The sequence below is a fragment of the Notamacropus eugenii genome, chromosome 1 (assembly GCF_028372415.1).
Source record: "Notamacropus eugenii isolate mMacEug1 chromosome 1, mMacEug1.pri_v2, whole genome shotgun sequence".
NCBI lineage: Eukaryota > Metazoa > Chordata > Mammalia > Diprotodontia > Macropodidae > Notamacropus > Notamacropus eugenii.
The window spans coordinates 213291964-213311616 of record NC_092872.1 but is presented as its reverse complement, the minus strand read 5'-3'; the positions used below and the strand labels follow the sequence as shown (position 1 = coordinate 213311616).

The following is a 19653-nucleotide window of genomic DNA, read 5'->3' as shown; positions in this document are numbered from 1 at the left end:
TTATTCCCTCACACTTTCCCACCCTTTTTTAAAAAAAATGTCTATTGATGTCTTTTGTTTTTACATCACTTACATTTTCCATTATATTCTTCCCTTACCCCTTTCTTGAGAGATATCCCTTATAAAAATTTAGCAAAACCAAAATATCAGAAAAATCTAATGTTATATTTGGTCTTCCACATCCTTGATTTCCCTCCTCTGCAAAAAGTATGGGGGAAGGTATCTTCTCGTATGCCTGGCTTGGTCATTACAATTTCACAGTATTCAGTTTTGATTGTTTTGTTATTCTTTCTGATTATATTGTAGTTATATATGTTGTTTCCCAGGGTAGGTAGGTGGCATAGTGGATGAAGTGCCAGGCCTGAAGTCAGGAAGACTCGTTTCCCTGAGGCCAAATCTGGCCTTGAACACTTAACTCTTTGGCAAGTCACTTAACTCTCTTTGCCTCCGTTTCCTCATTTGTAAAATAAGCTGGAGAATAAAATAACAAACTACTCCAATATCTTTGCCAAGAAAACCCCACGTGAGGTCACAAAGAGTTGGGCACAGCAGAAATGGATGAGCAGCAACAATATTGGCTCCCTGTTTCTACCTACTTTACTTTATATGCATTCACATAAGTCTTTTCCATGCTTCTCTGTATTTGTGATATTTATTAAAATATATGCTTCTTAAGGAACGTTTCTTTAAAATACATGGTGCTTTCATCTTTGTTAGTAGTTTGAGAAAGAATTTACCAGCCACAGTTAAATAATTTAGTGACTGAAAGAAAAATTACTTTAATAAAAATCATTTTTATGCATAAAATTGAAAAGAATAATTTTAAAATATATTGTTCTCTGAGAATCATTAAATAACTCCAGATTAATCTTTCTAGGAATAAACTGATCTATTGATCTGTATTTGAGTTAGTAGGCATTATATTGATCATTCTAGTCTTTTTTAATGTCACTCCCTTCCTAGCTTACAGAAAACTACAGAAAAGTTTTTTAAATTAGAAAATGACAAGCTTAGGGAAAGTGACTTTTTTGCATGTGTGTTTTTCATTGTATACCTCACAAATAAGTTGTGGTCTAATTAGACTATTTTAACTTAAGCAGATGATGTGCAGACCAACTACTGTGAAATTGACTTAGACAAAGCAAAGAGAGATGCTTTTGTATATGCTATCAAGAATCACTACTGGTACCAGATGTACATCGATGATTTACCAATATGGGGTAAGTAATGTGTAATTTAAAGTGCATTTTGGCATTTTCATAATCAGCATTATTTAATTACTTTGCACCGAATTGGTTACTGCCTTTACAGTGATTAAAGGAATGTTTTATTTACTCTGTACATATTTACATTCTATTTAAAAATAATTCATTTTACCATGTTGTCATAGTCCCCTATTACTAATTTTGAATAAGCATCATTCTTACTAAAACCAAATGAATGAGAAAACTGAATCCAACGTAGACCTTCCAAAGGGAGCAACACATTTTACACAGTGAAGCAAAGTTAGTTTTAAATTCAAAGGTTTAAAATAAACTTGAAGTTTGTTTTGAGGTGATTGTTTCATACAATAGAAAGGTGGATTTAAATGTGATCTGGCAAATTCTGACTCTTTATTATTGGTATGGTATGGTTAAGTCTTGTGAATATGCTTGGTTTTGCTCTTTCTTATGTTTTTTTCAAAAATTTGTGTTCGATTTTAATACTTTTTGAACAGTTAGCCTTTGATAAGTTATTCTAATCAGGGGAGTTTAGTATATAAAATCTATAATGATATATAATCCAAAAGTTATTCAACTTTAGAAAATTTTTGAACTTATATTTTAATTTTTAAATATCTGCTGTTCCTGAAAAAAAAATATACATATATAGGTTATAAAACATGCCATGAAAATCTGACTGAGGAACATTTGGAAAGTGATCTAGCTTCCTCATTCAATTCAATCTCATTCAGTTATATCCTGCTTACCTATCTCTCCATACTGGGTATGAATATATAGAATCATCTATTAGGCAAATAAAGAATATCCAAATTAACCTTCCTAGTCTAAGCAAACGTTCTGTCTAGTTCATCCTTTTCTTTGGTAGGGGTGAAGAAGGCATGTTTTGGTTTAAAAAGCCTTTTCCTAGTAATTGAGTTGAATGTAGGGCAGGAACTTTAACTTTGGCTCCAGGTTACGTTTTAGTTGATTCAAGAATTGGTTTCATCTTATAAACTAAGGCATTAAAAGTTAGCATTTGTATAGCCTTCGAGGCAACATGTGCACCTTTTAGTAAGAACATAAATATTTAGTTTTAGCCCTAAGGTGAGAAATTTTTATTTTCTTTAAGCAAAATCTTTGTGGCTTAGATTAACATAAATAAGTGTGGTGCAAAATACAGACTACACAGTCAGTTATCTGGAGTTTTCACAGCCTTTCTTTGACTGTGATATTCTCTTAGACTATGGACAGGGACAAATCTGGGGATTGTTATTCTCTCTTAATCACTGTAAGCTGGCCATGAGAGCAACATAGCGTGAAAACTGAGCATTTGGTATTGTGTTGTAATCATATAACATTTTCAATATCATCTTGGTATATATTTACTAATGTACATAATTATTGTTTTGAATAGTGATTATGTATGAATGGTAATTAAGTAAATGGCCATACAAAGTATTATGGGGGCAGCAAGATACAGTTGAATAAGCCTTGGATTTGGAATCAGAACAACTGGGTTCAATTTCCAGCTATGTTGTTTAGTGTGTGACCTTAGGTAAATCAAATCATCTTTCTGGACCTCAGTTTCTCCATCTGTAAAATGGGATTATTGAACTAAATGATCTCAGATGTCCCTTCCAGATCCTAATAGTCTGTTCTTCTCAAATAAGGTTCTTTTTAATGTGTGTGTGTGTGTGTGTGTATGATATTTTTCTCCAGTTACATGTAAAAACAATTTTTAACATTCTTTTTTTTTAAATTTTGAATTATAAATTCTCTCCCTCCCTCCTCTCCCCTCTCTTTGAGAAGGTAAGCAGTTTGACATAGATTATACATGTGCAGTCATGTAAAACATATTTCCATATTAGTCGTGTTTTGAGAGAAAACAGACCAAAAAACCCCAAAGAAACCCATACTCCTAAAATAAAGTAAAAAATGCTTCCATCTCTCTTCAGACTCCCGTCAGTTCTTTCTCTGGAGATGGCTAGCATTTTTGGTCATAAGTCCTTTGGAATTGTTCTAGATGATTATATTGCTGAGAACAGCTAAGTCATTCATTCACATTTGATCATCGTACAATATTGCAGTTACTGTGTGCACTGTTCTTCTAGATCTGCTCACTTCACTTTGCAGCAGTTCATATAAGTCTTTCCAGGTTTTTCTGAAGGCATCCTGTTTGTCATTTGTTATAGCACAATAGTACTCCGTCACAATTCTGTTCCACAACTTGTTCAGCCATTCTCCAATTGATGTGCATCCCTTCATTCTCCAATTCTTGGCCACCACAACAAGCACTGCTATACATATTTTTGTATATTTATGTTCTTTAAGTTCTTAACCTCTTGGAGCCTAAATTTCCTAATCTCTAATCTTTAAAGTTCCTTCTGGCTCCAAATCCTGTGATTATTTATGGGGTCTGCCAGGTGTGAGGAATGGGAAAATTGTGTCAAGTAGAAAGATGCTTCTAGGTCCCTGGAGGTTCTGATGTTCTAGGAATGAGTTAGGCCTCTCTCCTTTTCTGGTAGAGGATAGAAATAGAGTGAATAGCTGTAGGAGGCAGACATATAAAGAAGAGTCTGATAGATGGAGGAGTCTCAGGCCCAGATGGTCATTACTCTAATCATCTTCCATGGCAGAGTGAGGGATACTGCTCTGCTTCCATCCAAGTCTTAAGCTTTCCCAGGCCTCTGGTTTAATTCTGTCTCAAGTCTCAGTAATTGAGGGCATAACCCAGTCAAGGGAAGTTGAAACTTATAGGTTGTGGTGAGATAGCTATTTTCAAAGTTTTACTGGAGCCTGTATTGTCCCTTCCTTTTATTTTCCTGAAGGCCAATGAAGATTCATTTCACTCATGCATGCCTGTGTTTTCTGTTGTTTTTTCTTATTTGGAATGGCTAAGCAAGGGAGGACAGGTCTGTTGCAGTGCTGACTCCACAGTGACCTTAGCAGGGATAGGCTGAGGTCTAGCTGTGTGTAACAAATAGCAGTGCTTGGAGGGATTTTACACAGTCCTTTTCTGGGCCCTCTGGTACTTTAGTGGGAACTGTTAGGCACTAAGCAAAATTTTTGGACGTAATGGGTTAAGAGAGCATTGTTACTTGAAGCTCAAAAGTGACCCAAACCCAGAACCTGAAGTTCTAAGATATAATTTAAATTCTCACAGAATGGTGACCTCCTGATTTATGAGGCGGTTGGTTATTGAGAGGAATAAGTGTCAGAATGATATACCAAACCAATTCTCTTTTAAAAGCTGTTAATGGCAGAGAACTTCTCTAGAAGTATGCCTTGGAAGCAAATCTCTACAAAATGATGACAGGGCCTAAGAAACTATCTGAATTTCTTAATTCTTTGTGAGTTGAAAACCAAGGATTAATCAGAAGACCAGCAAATGTTTTTTGGACTTGTACTCTGTTCAGCATTGTGCTAGACTCTGAAACTGATATAGATACAGATGAGACACTCACAAAACTTAGTGTCTAGTTGGTGTTTACATATATGTTAAGCGATATGTAACAATACTAGACAATAAATGATAGGTATTACCAGATAGTTCATGCTGTTGGAATTCAGAGCAGGAAGTCTACCTAGAATAGTCAAGGCAGGTTTTTTGGAGAAGGTAGAATTTAGACTGGGCCTTTTAAGTGTGAACATAATTTTAATGTGTGAGGCGGGTGTATCAGTTAGTTGAAATATTATGAACTGAGATATGGGGAAGGAAAAGCAATGGCCTTTTTGGGGGGCATTGATGTAGGCCATTTGGTTGGAGAGAGGGGGTCTTATTCAAGGGAATAATAATAGGAGATGAATTTTCCATGTGTTTACAATCTGTTCCAGATCTAACTTCCAGCCATGGGTGCAAGGCTGAGGTGTTTGCCCTTTTCTTGTAGGCAGCTGGAGGCCGTATTCTGGGATTTTGACAGGGAAAGCAAAAGGCTTCATTTGGAAGGTGTTGCTAGAAGTAGAGTTGAAGTGGGAATAATTCCAGACATGCAATGTCACCAGTGCAAAAGTAGCAAGGTAGGTGATAGAGTGCCATGTTTGAGGAACAGCAGGACTCCAGGAGTGCCAAAAGTGGAGTCATGTATGACAAAGTTGGAAAGACAGTTTGGAACCAGATTATGAAGGGTTTTAAAAGCTAAATAAAGGAGCTTATATGGATCCTTAAAGCACTGGGGAGTGATTGGAATTTCTTGAGGAGGGCGCTGACATAGTCAGACTCACACATTTTAGGAAAATCTCTTATACAGTTGTGTAGAGAATAGATTGGAGAGGAGAATGGCTTGAAGTATGCAAGATCAACTCGGAAGCTATTTCATTAGTCCAAGTAAGAGGTGAAGAGGATGTTTACTGGAGATATTGTGGAGGTAGGACTGTTAAATTCTGACTATTGGATATGTGGGATGAGGGATTGTGAGGAATCATGGGTAATACCAGCATTGTGTTACTGAGTGACTAGAAGGATGATAGTACTCTGGAGAGAAATAGGGATATTTAGAAAGAATTTTGGGAAAAAGAAAATGATGGTGAGTTTAGTTTTGAGCTTTTTGAGTTTGATATGCCTCCAAAGACATCCAGTTTGACTGGATGCTTAAGAGAGGGACAATAATTTTTAAAAAAAAAAGTGTGTGTACACACACACAGATGTAAAATTATACATAAATATATGCATGAATAAATATATAATATATACTTACATAAAAACACATGTACGTACAAGTACATATTTAAAGTTATCTTTATAGAGATGACAATTAAACACATTGGCGCTGATAAAGTTGGTCATCAAGTTAGAGAGTGGAGAGGAAGATTAGAAGAGAGCCCAGGACAACCTCACAGAGTATTGTGATCAAAATAGTGTCTTACTGACATCACTGTGGTATGGATGTCCAGGCTGCATTCGAGAATATGTATGACTTGAGGTAGGGAGATTTTATAGGAGACTATTGCAGTAGTCAGGGCAGAGATGTTAAGGACCTAAATTCTGGTAGTGGCAGTGAATGTAAAAAGGAGAAAAATGGATGTGAAAAACATTACTTTCTTATGACTTACACTGTGAAGAAAAATTAATGAAATTTAGATTGAGTGGATATTGGCAGGTAAGAGGGTCAAAGATGATTCCAAGTTTTTGAATAGCCTGGATTGCTGGGAGAATGGTGATAAGAATTTTCTTAAATCTTTTTTCCTGATCTGTAAAATGAGAATGATAATAAACTATTATCCCCACAAGGTTTTTATGGAAAGAGCTTGTGCACTGTAGTTGCAATGTTAGGCCTCAAATCAGGAGAGACATAGGTTTCAACCAGGTTTCTGAACTTTGAAGCTGTGTGAATGGTCAAGTCACTTAATCCCTTCGAGCCTCAGAGGCTTTAATGATGTATAACTAGGGGGCAGAGTAGATAGGACTAGGTCCAGAGTCAGAAAGATCTGAGTTCAAATGTAGCCTCAGACACTTAATTAGCTGTGTGATCATGGCCAAGTCATTTAATTTCTATTCGCCCCAGGTTCCTCATCTGTAAAATGGGGATGATAACAGCACCTGCTTTGTAGGGTTATTGTGAGGATCATATGATATAATAATTGTAAAGCACTTAGCACAATTTCTAGCATAATCACCATAAACATCAGCTGTTATTTTATTATTATTAATGCAGTGAGTATTCTTTCAAATTTATTTCATCATATACTGCCAATCACTGTGTGAGCTTAGGCAGCTAGGTAATGCAGTGGATAAAGCCTTGGATTTGGAACGGGAAGTCCTTGAAGTCCTTAGTTTGAATCTAGCCTCAAACATTTAGGAGCTGTGTGACCCTAGGCAAGTCATTTAATCTCTGCCTCAGTTTTCTTAATTGTAAAATGGGAATAATAACATCTGTCTTAGGTATGTTGGGAGAATCAAATGAGACAATATATTAAAAATGCTACGTAACTTTTAGCCATTATCACTGTTGCTGTTGGACAGACTCACTTAACTTTTCTGAACCTCAGTTTCTTTATAAAATAGAGATAATAATTGTACTGCTTCTTTCCTAGGGATGCACTTGGAAGGCCTTAAGATGCTATATAATAAATATGAGTTGTTGTTATTGTTTAAGGCCCCATCAATTCTGATTGGGCTTCAGCTAGAATCAAGGAAGTCTTTATAAAATCAGTTGGTATTTGAAATGGCTCTTAACTTTTTTGCTATTATTTCAGCATCAAAGATTAGTTGAGTTATAGACCATTAAAGTAGTGTTGAGTTATAGACCATTAAAGTAGTGAAGAATGACCTCCATTGCAAGAGAGTGTGAGATTGTACAAACTAGAGACCAAATAAATGCTATATATTGTGGTACCAAGTTCTCTAGGAGTTCTGAAGAAGGACAAGGGTTTGCAGGATGTGAAGGATTTGTAGCTGGAAAGGAGAAAAGCTGAATTTAGACAAACCCTTGCAGTCACCAAGGAAACATCAGCCTAGACAAGCAATATTATACAGTTACATGTTGAGTTGTGAGTATTAGCATTGGAGCCATCCACTTTTAGGAGATCTGGACCTTCACAAAGGCCATTTGATCTGGGACATATACTTCCTGGTGTATTTTGCAGGGACTATGCATTTTTTAGCTGGGGAAGAAAATGTGATTAGGACCTCCAGAATTCCTCTTTTGTCTCCTTAAGAGATGTTATAATCCCTTGACAAGGTTAGTTCAGAGGTAGGAATTAAACCCCAATCTTCCTGTTTACAAGGCCTACCCTCTCTACCAACTCGTAGTTGTTTGGATCTTTACTTTTAAAAATATTTTCATATCGATTATGTCATCTTAAATTACATAGCAATCCTGTGGTGTAGAAGAGGCATTGCCATACTTTTTGACAAAAAATGAAAGACAAAAGTGATTTTTAAATAATAAAGCCATTTGGTAGCTTGGAATAAAAATTCAAATTTTCTGAATTCTCCACCACAAGTAAATATAAAGGACAACATGATGAAAAACACCACTAGGAAGTTAATAGAAGAAGTGAAAATCAATCACACTTCTTCCAACCCCTCAGCCAATACTTCAGTTTCTTAAAGGAGACTGATATAAAAGATCTCTCCAACCTCAAATTTCTCATTATACTCAGAACACACTAACTTACTTTTAAGTTCCTGGAGGACAGGGACTGTGTCTTACTTCCATTTACTGCATATGAAAGGGGCTTTATAGAATTTTTAACTGAACTAACTCATTCAGCAGTGTTCATTGACTGTTCTGCGTTGGTAGAGAGAGATTCCATAATTGTGAATTCCTCACACTGATGAAATCATAGGACTGGATAGCAAAAATTGGTATCCAGTTTGACAGATTCTCTTCCCTTCTAATAGGAGTGATGGATTACAACTGGACTATTATTACACCTAGTCTGCTTTATGGCCTTTTGTCTGGAGCTGTGGAAGAGATGGTTTTTCTCTTCAGTAAACTACTTGGCTTCTCTGAGGATCAAGCTATACCATTGCCTCGTTAGCATTGGTTACTTAGTTTCCTTCAAATGGATATTGTGAGAATTAAAAAATAGCAACATACTTTTAGGAAACCTAGAAAAAAGAGACTTTTATTGCATTGTAAAATGTTAGCATTTTGTCTTTTATAGGTATTGTTGGTGAAGCAGATGAAGATGCAGAAGATTACTATCTTTGGACCTACAAAAGGTTGGAAATAGGTTTCAATGGAAATCGAATTGTGGATGTTAACTTAACTAGTGAAGGAAAGGTGAAACTGATAGCAAATACCAAAATCTCAATGTCATATTCAGTAAGTATTAAAATAATATGCCATTCAGGGAGCAGTATTTAGATCATATCTCTTACAAGCAATTAAGCCTGTTTTAGAATTGAAGTAGATGAACAAGAAATTTGTTGCAAATAAATATTATAACTTTTGTCTCTTTTATTTACCTGTTCTATCATCTTGAAATCAGGGTCTGATTAAGAAAAGAACATCTTGAGTACAGCTTTCTATAGTGCACATAAATTAAATTTTGTTCTGCAAGATTTGCTCCCAGATACAACAAAATTTGACCTCAAAACTAGCCTCCCAGACTAGAAAAACTGTGTATTCATAATTCATAATGCTTTATGTTATCTCTTTTCTAACACTGCGTACTGATAGATACTCACCTTAGACTTGGAGCATACTATTGTTTGGCAGGACAGATACAAACCAGATTGCAATTTCATGCTCTACTGGGTGGGATAAGAATGTGTCATTGAAAGGTTCATCAGAGAGGGGATTTTAACAACCCTGATGGCATAGTCTGCTCATACTGCTTTCTGGGATTGGGAATGGTAGGACAAAGAAAGTAAATTGTATAGGGAGAGCCTCTCTCGTTTTCCTAGTTAAACCCTATGGCTCAGAAAACTGAAAAGATGAACTTAGTCGTAGCCAATTTTTAAAGCCTTTTAAACATTGTTTATATGTACCAGTACAAATAATATTTGAATAATTTTACTTAGGAAATTTTTTGGGGGTTTTGTTTTTTTTTTTGGTGTCACCAAGCAGAAATAATTCAATCTAAAGGTAAAGTTCTCTTTTCCTTCTTATTTTGGTTGAAAGTGATTTGATTTTAGATATTAATCTTATTCCAGATTAAAACATTAGCCAACAATAACATTTTGAAAACTGAACAACTTTGTCGCTCTTAGAAGTTTCTTATAGGATAAAGTGAAGTTGTGTTGATGTTGTGTATGGAGAGGAACTTGAACTGACTTCTTTTTGTCATTCCTGGATTGAAGTCCTAATAATGTCAGCCACTCTCTGTCTGTTTTCTGGATTCTTAATACTTACAGATTTCCCAAAAATTTTCTTTAAAAGTTTTGTCATCAGTTTGTTTTTTGTAAGTTTTTCAAATTAAAATTTATTTCAGGTGAAATGGAAAAAATCAGATATAAAATTTGAAGACCGATTTGACAAATATCTTGATCCATCTTTTTTTCAACACAGGGTATGTAAATATTTTGCATATTTAAGACATTTAATGCATATTAATTTTTTTCACTTTTTTCCCATTGAACTGACTTTCAAGGAAGTATAGTGAAACTTGTAAGACTATTCTTTGGAAATGAAACACATTAGATGTCACTGATAGATTAATTACCATGCATCTTTGAAAATAAAACATGGTTCTTTGGGAACTTCAGTTTCTGTACTAGAACATTAGACTCTGCAGCCTCCTCTGTGCTTGACTGCTGGTTTCTGTGCTAAGGATGTCCTGCCACCAAGATTGTCCCTGCCTGTAAGGAACTTGCATCTTATGAGAACAGACAAAGAGGAGGTGCTGAGATGGGGACAGTTCCTAGAGGGGAGGTGGACAAAGGGAGGGTATGTGCTGCAGGAACATAAGGTAGAGAGGGGAAAGAAAAAAGAGAGAAAGGGAAGGCTTCCTTGTCTTCAGGCTGGAGGGCTCAGGCAGAAAGTCTGAGTGAGCATGAGCACATGTTGGGTGTAAGGCGGTCATTCTGTTCTTGAGATGTCTGGTGAAAGATCCCTAGAGAAAGCACCCAGTCATAGGCTTAGGATCAGGAAGATATAGATGGGAAACTGCTTATCCTAACAGCCAGCTGTGAGACCCACTCCCATGCTTTGTTTTTGTCAGGCATAAAATAAGTGGACTGGATTTGAGGACCTCCAGTTCTGTTCTACCTTTGAGTGTGTGACCCATAGCTGTAGTCCTAGAGTATTAACAATGTCTTTTGGGTCCTGCATATTTTACAGCTTTTTTAGAGTCTCTTAGTCCTGAAGAAGTCATGCAAGTGTCTTCCCTTTGAAGGGAGCTTTGTGTGACTCCTTCATTAAAGGAGACATTTGAGAGCTGAGGATAGATGATGCTTCCATAGTTTGGAAACCTGAGGGATAGAACTCTTTTTTTTTTTTTTTGTCCTTCTGATGTTACTCTGCTCACAACATAGGGCTTTTGGTGTTCCTAGAGTTTTGCCTACTCCTATGTAGGTCCTAGACTGAAGTTCCATCAAAACTTCTTGTGACTCCTTTCTTATAAGACTTAATCATATCTCTTCAGAAGAAAGCAGGGCTTAAATTGTTTATATTTTGGGGGAGTAGCAGAAGGCTAACGCAGAAAATCAGTGGAGTATTTTTTAACATGTAGTCATTGGCTCTAGCTTCTACACAATCTGATTTGTTATTAACACTGCTGGTGCTTGCTAGAGGAAGTAGAAAGCATAATAATCTTCCTCCCTTACTTTCCACTTCCTCTTCCCTCAAAGTCCTGGAAGATCTTTGGGGAAGATATAAGCTGCCAACTCAAGCCACTACCATAGTCTTATGACTGCTCTGCTTTCTGTCATACTCTTGTTGTGATGTCAGTTTGGGTAGAGATGTACCTTTGATATTCCCACAAATAAAGAATTCTCTAACTGCTACTGGGTTATATTCCGGAAAGTGTTGTTAATTAGAACTCAGTGTTTTGTTGAAAAATAAGTTATTATTGATATTTATGTTCCCATTCTGGTTCATAAAACTTATGTGAATGAAATGTAATACTAGAATTATAAAATTGTGGAACTGAAGAGGACTTTTTAGCATTCCTCTAGTTTGAGGAATGTTGATATAACTCAGCTCTTCAATTGACATGACAAAACTTGAGACTCAGAGAGGTAAGGTGATTTTCCCATGGTCATACTATCATTTAGAATATTCTTTCTTTAGGGAATATTCTTTCTTTCTCAACAGAGCATACCATCCATTGCAAGAGAGAACTCTCCTACCTTGCAGAATGAATCAGGGTTCTCTTGTTGGGATTGGCCGAATGAAGGAGGTGGTGGAGCCACAGTAGCCATAATAGCTGTGGTGTTGGGAATGTTGACCTCTTTGAGGAATTTGGAGCAGTAGTAATAGCACTGCAGTAGGAATAGTATGTGTTTGTATTCATGTTGGTAGTAAAGTTTAAAAGAAAGTGCCAACATACCACTGACCTGCCAGGGATGAACTGAAAATGCAGACAGATTTATAATTTCACTGGGGCAATTTATTTTTGCTGTACTGTCCATGTTTATGATGAAGGTTTTATTTTGTTATTTTATTAGTTTTCTTTTTGTTATTATTTAATTGAAGAGGTGGCACAAAAATTTTGAAAGGAAAAAAGGTAGGGAACTCGTAGTGAGCTCAGACTGCAATTTTGGCTTGGTCTACCAATGTAGTGTCTCTTTATACTTAGGAAGCCACTAGTTTTTTTGTGGACTTAAACTTAGCTCACCATGTTGGTTGCAATGTATAAGCAGTTTCTGTGTGTTGTATGAAAAGTGTATTGAACATGAAACCCAGGACATCAAAGTGCTAGTCTCATTTATGCTAACATTAGTCATGTAACTGTGGTTAACTTACTTAAAAACACTGAACCTCAGTTTCTTAATCTGTTGAATGGAGATCATAATGATTTCCCTTGAGAGGCAGTGGCATGGCATTGAGAGAGAGAGCCAGCCTTAGTCTAGCAGGAAGACTGATTTAAATTCCATCTTTAATAGTAGTCACTGTGTGACCCTGAGCAAGTCACTTAATGTCTACACTCCAAGGCCTAAATACTTTTCAGTTTCAGAGCAAATGCTAGTCTCTATTGATAGGTGGAATTTTCTCTCTGAGAATTCTCCACTGATGAAATCTCAAGGCCTGGCAGTTTTGTAGATGGTGAGGTACTAAGTAAAGTGGGCTGTTATTATCATCATTGCTTATTAATAATAATTGGTTTAATGATTGCTTTTTAGCCTGTTACGAAAAAAATTAGACTTCCCTTGTTGTACTCTTAGGACCACTTGGTGAGGAAGAATAGCTGTTGCTTTGAAAAAAATTTTCTGTAGTTGAAGGATTATAGAATCTCAGATTTAGAACTGAAAGGAACCTTAGACATCATCTGGCCTGAATCCTACATTTTACAGATAAAGAAATTGAAGCCCAAAGTGCTCTGACAACTTCCCCATGGTCACACTGGTAGCAAGTAGCAGAAATAGAGTTTGAATTCAAGCCCTCTGATGGCAGATCCTTTGTCTTTTTTCTACTATTCCGCATTTGATTTCTATAAATTAGCCCTGTTTGTTTAGTATCATTGCTTAGGCCTAGCCTTCATGAGGGAGTAGCAATTGAACTACTTGGTTGGTCATTTTGACTTTTGTACTACAAGATCTCTTCCCATCAGAGATTTTTTACTGACAGATATGATTTTAATTTACAAAAATTTTTTTTCCCTTAACTCACTTATTTTGACTCTTGAAGAAAAGTTTTTATTATACTATAAACTTTAGTCTTCTTAATCCTGACTTTGTTGTTGGGAGTAAAAGGATAGCTAGTAAAATTGAGGTTGTGGTTTCTTTTTTTGGTGTAGTTTTTGTGTCAGTGATCTTAATGGGGTCATGATCCTACATTTCAGACTGCCTTCTAGAAGTTTCCTCTTTGATATCTTGCTGTCACCTTAAACTTTTATCTAAAATCAAACTTTTTATCTTTCCTACAAATCAGCTTCCTGTCATGATTTTCCTTATGAATATATTTTTCCAAGTAGGGAGAATACTCATTCTATTTGACTGTTTTGCTTTGTCACTATCATTAGTCCACTGAAAGTAAAAATCAGTTTGAATTAGAATATTAAATACTATGCCTCAATCATTTTTTAGGCAGTTTTAGAGCCTTCTTTTGACAAAAACTTCTGAAAAAAATATTTTTTAAAACGTGTAAATAGTTTATAATTTCCTGTGGTTTTCTCATTGGGAATTCACTTAAAACACTTAAGTACTTCCTTTATATTGTCTTCAAGTTTTTCCCTTCACATTCCTGCTTCCCTCAATGAGACTATAATATTCTCAAGAGTAGGGGTCATTTATTAGTACTACTTTATATGTTCCATAGAACTTAGGAGAGTGTTATACAAACTCTAAATGCTCATTAAGTATTTCTTGACTAATTGAAAGAATTTGTCCTTATGAAAGAGATATTTGTAAAGCTAGACAGTATCCTCTGAGTTTCATATCATATACACATAACCTGTTTTCAAAGCATTTATATCTTAGTTTATAATATCTATTAAATTCGTAAGAAATCTTAATTTTTGAATATAGAAGAATTTGAGTGGAAGGTAGGTTGAATGAATAGAAATTAATAAATAATCAAGAAATCCCTCTTCCCCAAACCCCAAAACTAATTTTACTAAATTAGTAGAGAATAATTTTATAGTCAGTTTATTTAGTACCTATTATTTAACTCTTGTAAGCTAGAGGAGATACAGAAATGTAAAATGTGGTCCTTGCCTTCAAAAGAATCATATTCCAACTTGGGAGGCAAGAATGACACATATAAGGTAATAATGAAGGATAATACATGATTGAGTACTAAAATATGTGATGCATGCATTGAGAGAAGGGAGATAAGTAAAGCCTAGGAAAGTTATGGTAGACTTTGTATAGAATTTGAAATTTGTGTTAGGCCTTGAAAGATTGGGAGATTTGGATAAGAGAAGGGGCTCCTTAGTTGAAGATCTGTCCAACGTGAACAGACACAGTGGCAGACATAAACATGGTCTGTGTATCGTATAATGAGGTCAACTTGATTACAGAGAGAAATAGAAAAGAAGTTTGAGTAACTAGGTTAAGCAGATTATAAAACATTTTGAAAGCCAGAGTAGACAAATTTTTTAAAACTAATTTTTTTAAATCAGAAAAAATCTGCCTTTTCTTCTTCTCTGCTTTTTGACCCCTCTTCCCCAGTTGGAAATGAAAGAGAAATAAAATCCCTGTTAAAGCATACAGTCAAACAAAACAAAAAAATGCACACAAACATACACATGTGTAGGTTTCATGTGTGTGTTTCATTTTGCACTCTGAGTCTTTTACCCCTCTATCAGGAGGTGGGTAGCAAGTTATTGTTAGTCCTGTGGAATTGTGCTTGGGTAGCAAGTTATTGTTAGTCCTGTGGAATTGTGGTTGGTTAGTATGCTGATCAATGTTCCTAAGTCTTTGCAAGTTGTTTGTTTTTACAATATTGCTGTCACGGTAAATTGTTCTGGTTCTGTTCACTTTAATCTGTATCAGTTCATACAGTTCTTGGCCTTTATTATTTCTTAAAGCAGTATTCTGTCACATTTATACCATGTGACAGCTTGTTTAGCACTTCCCCAGTTTGATGGGTACCCCCTCAAATTCCCATTCTTTGCCATTTCAAGAAAAAGCTGTAAATATTTTAGTACATTCCTAGTTTGTTTTGATTAGAAATAATCTCTTCCTTACTCTACCCTTGCCCCGGTTTCCCCTTCCCTGTGTCTCCTATTTCACTTTTGAGTGAAATGTATTTCTGTACCCAACTCTGTGTTGTGTGTTTGTGTATGTGTGTTTGTGTATGTGTGCATGTGTGCATTTCAGATAAGAGTGAGGTTCAGGGATCAGTGTTCACCTCCCCCCCAAACTTTGAATTATATGCTCTTACTTATATGAGAGAATTTTCCCTAACCTTGCTTTCCCTTCCTTCCAGTGAATTCTTTTGTTCCTCTCCTATGTTTTTTAACATCAAGACATAGTAGAATCACTCCTAGGCCTCCTTTGTACTTAGACTTCCTTTTTGACCCCTGATGATAGAATTCAGAGGGGATATATCAGTTATCTCCCTATGTTAGAATGTAAACAGTTTATCTATAATTATGTTCCCTCTTTTTTATGACTTTTAATTCCTGTGTTTAAACTTTAAAGTTTCTACATAGCTCTAGTTTTTTCATCAATAATGCTTGAAATCCCTCTTTCATTAAATGTCTGTTTTTCCCCCGTAGGGGTATATTCAGTTTTGCTTAGGAAGTTATTCTTGGCTAAGCCTATATCCTTTCTTTTCTGGAATGTTGTATTCTAAACCCCCCTTCACTTCTTCATAGCAGTGGCTACTAAATGGTGTGTGATCCTAGATGTCTCTCTCCTTGGTACTTGATTTCTTGCTTTCTGACTGCACTTGCAGTATTTTTGTCTTTGATTTGGAAGCTCTGGATTTTGGCTGTAATGTTTGTGGAAGTTTTCATTTTGGGGTTTCTTTCATTTGCTGTCTGGTTTTAATGGGTATGAGGAATTAAAAAACCTTGAAATATGTCTGGACTCATTTTTTTTGTTCGTGGCTTTCAGATAGTCCAATGATTCTTAATTTTTTTCTCTTCTTTTTTATAGGTCATTATTTTTGTTTGTGCTATAATTTGAATTTCCTTCTGTTTTTTTCAGTGTCTTGACTTTTTAAAATATTTCTTGTGTCATGAAATCATTGGCTACTATTTGGTCCATTCTAATTTTTAGGAAATTTGTTGCTTGGGCAAGATAGAAGATGAGCGCGTTTGCAAGTGAAAGGATATGTGAGAAGAAGGTTTAGGTCAGTCCTTTAGAATTAGGTAGATAATGCAGATGGTGGAAATGTGATCCGAGATGATATTGAGATGACGGATGTGGAAATCTAAGGTCCTAGTAAGGATGGCTTCAGAGTAATTAATAAAGTCTAAGCTGAGTATCCATGAATGAGTAGACTAGGTGAGGTGGGAGGTGTTGAGTTTGAAGATCAGGCTCATAGGGTATACAGTTTATGGGATGACATAGGAAGGAGAGGGTTCAAGTTTCAGAGGAAACTAGGTGTGGTCTGATAGAAGTGAGTAGAATTAAGAGGATAGCACATTATAGGAAAAAACAAATTTGAAAGATTTTGAAACTGATTAATACAGTCATAAACCTTAAGTCCAGAAGGTTGAAGATAAATTCTGCCACCCACCTCTTGCCAGAGAAGTGAAAGAATTAAAATCCAGAACAGGGCATGCATTATTGGACGTGGTCGATATAGGAAATTGTTATGCACTATTATTGTGAAGTTGTGTTTGTTGTTATTTGGGTATTTTTATTTTGTTTATATTATTCAGATGGGATAGCAGGAACCATAATAAATGTGTGTAAAAGTAAATTAAAGTGTGGGTTCAGTGGGATGTTAAGCAAGGATCATTACTGTTAGCAGAAGGAATCATTAATTTCAGAATTTTGAAGATAGGGTGATGTAATTTTTGTGATGAAAAGGTAAGTACAGGACTTGACCATGCTCGTGTGTGGCTAATGAAGAATAGCATGCAGTAGGGTTCTGCAGAGTCAAGAATGTGAATAAATAGGATATCCTGGGGACTTTGCAAAAGAATTGTGAAAATTTTGATCAAGTTACTGAATTTGCCTGGGATAGTGGGAAATAGTTGATAGAGAAAGCAGTGAGCACTATAGACTTTGTTATAAGGAGGCTTTCAGATTATTTTTCTTTAGATTGTTAGTATTTTAAATAGAAATATGATCCACTGATAACCAGTTGTAGTGAATCTTAATTTTTCATATGACATACAATTTTGGTGTACCGCTGTTTAAGCATTCATTAAGTTTGTTCTGGAAAAGTTGTATGTAAATCACATGTCTAAATTAGAATGATGAAGTTGCCATTTAAAAATCTGTCTGTAATATAAGTCATTTATCCTATGCTAATTATAGATTTTTTTAAGGTACAAGTTAGACCCATAATGTTTTATAAATGAAAGTCTTTTATATTTTAATAAATTGTTATAAAACTTGTGAATTATATGACTTCTAATTCATGTTGGTAATATTTGTATTTTTTAGATTCACTGGTTTTCAATTTTCAATTCTTTCATGATGGTTATCTTCTTGGTGGGCTTAGTTTCTATGATTTTAATGAGAACTTTAAGAAAAGATTATGCACGATACAGTAAAGAGGAAGAAATGGATGATATGGTGAGTAAACATTTCCTAATTTTCCTAGATTAATTTTAAAAATTCACATAAATTTTATTAAGAAATTTTGAGAGAAATAATAGAATATTGAATTTTTTCTAATGTTGAAAAACATTATTTAGCATCTAAGAATATTATATATATGTAATAAGAAATAAACTATTTAGTTTTACGTGTGAATGGGGAAGAATTTTTTATCACATTTTTCATAATCCATTGGAATTATTTGGTTTATTTGATAATACTTTGTGTGGGTTAAATATTTATTGAGGGTGGTATTTAAGAAAATACATAATTTTTTTCTGGTTTGGATAGTTATTTTTAAATCATAGTGTGGTAGAGTTATCAGTGGGATTTGTAGGCAGGACCCCTGAGCTGTGTGTGCTGACTGTGCTTTTAACTATGACAGCCTCTCTTGAGTCTTTCCCCATTTGGTTTAGAGTATTTCAAAGGTCCATTCCAATTCTGCATTCTTTAATTGTTTGATTTTTTTTTTCAGGGATTTCATAGCCTTTAACTGGAACTTAGAATTCTTGTATTCAGTTCTCGTCCTTTGAATTATTAGCCATGTGATGCTGGGCAAGTTGCTTATTTCATGGAGTTGTTTCTCCATATATAAAATGATGATTATTTTAACTCTACCAGCCTCACAGTGTTTTTACGAAGATCAAATAAGAGAATGTTTGTGAAAGCACTTTTAAAATTTCAAGCATCATGCAGACATAAGGGATTATGACTATTATTGGGAACTCCAAATACCTGGCAGTGGTATACTATCTGGGTCTCCAAATATGATCTCTATGTAGAACAGCAAGTGCTGTAGGTCTAATCACCTACTTGTGAATTTATCTTCTAAAGTAGGATTAAGAATTGCAGACAATAGCCCTTCCCCCAGGTTGATCTTCCTTCCTTTTTTTCAGTTTTCTCAGTATCTACTGCCTAAATACCCAGAATTGATACTGTACTTGAGCAGATGGTATAGCTCTTTGCCATCATGAAATATCAGAACAAAAGCTATTTTATAATTTGGTTTGGGTTTGTTTTATAATAACTTCTAGCATTTTAATGCTTTTAATTTTTAGAATAAATATTAATTTGATATTTTTTGTTTTACATACATTTTTGGAAGTATATTGAATTGGACCTTTATAACAAAGAAAAACAGTTAAAATACCATATACAGTGATGATTGTTTCTAACATTGTATAGACTATTCTATTCTAGTAATCTCTTCTTTGCTGAGAGAGGAGTGAGGTATTTAAATTCAAAAATTAAATGACTAATATTGAAGAAAAAATTTTAATTTTTTAACTTCTAAGTATCTAATAATTTTGTTATTATGGTTTCCCCCCCTATTATACATAGGACAGAGATCTTGGAGATGAGTATGGTTGGAAACAGGTACATGGAGATGTATTTAGACCATCAAGTCACCCTCTGATATTTTCCTCACTTATTGGTTCTGGATGCCAGATATTTGCGGTATCTTTCATTGTCATTATTGTTGCAATGATAGAGGATTTATATACAGAGTAAGTGTGTTCAAATGTATTACCATTTTTGTTCCTATAGTAGCTTTTAAATCAGTGGTGCCCCTTGAACATCCTGATTTTATGTGTTTCTGTGCATTATTGATATCTTGTTATTTAGGATATTTTTTCTTCAAGTTTTTTTTCCTAAAAAAGGATTATTAGCTATTCA

The 19653-nt window shown here is 35.1% G+C and overlaps 1 protein-coding gene across 2 annotated transcripts in view; it reads left to right on the top strand.

Moving 5' to 3' along the window:
• The window catches only part of TM9SF3 (transmembrane 9 superfamily member 3), a 74125-nt gene that overhangs the window by 20421 nt on the left and 34051 nt on the right, over positions 1-19653 (top strand). The window contains exons 3-7 of one of the 2 annotated variants that reach the window (XM_072626447.1): positions 1098-1220; positions 8811-8971; positions 10083-10160; positions 17821-17952; positions 19318-19484. In XM_072626447.1, the coding sequence (XP_072482548.1) occupies positions 1098-1220; positions 8811-8971; positions 10083-10160; positions 17821-17952; positions 19318-19484 (661 nt within the window). The remainder of the gene's footprint in view (positions 1-1097; positions 1221-8810; positions 8972-10082; positions 10161-17820; positions 17953-19317; positions 19485-19653) is intronic. The other variant, XM_072626438.1, reaches the window with a different exon arrangement.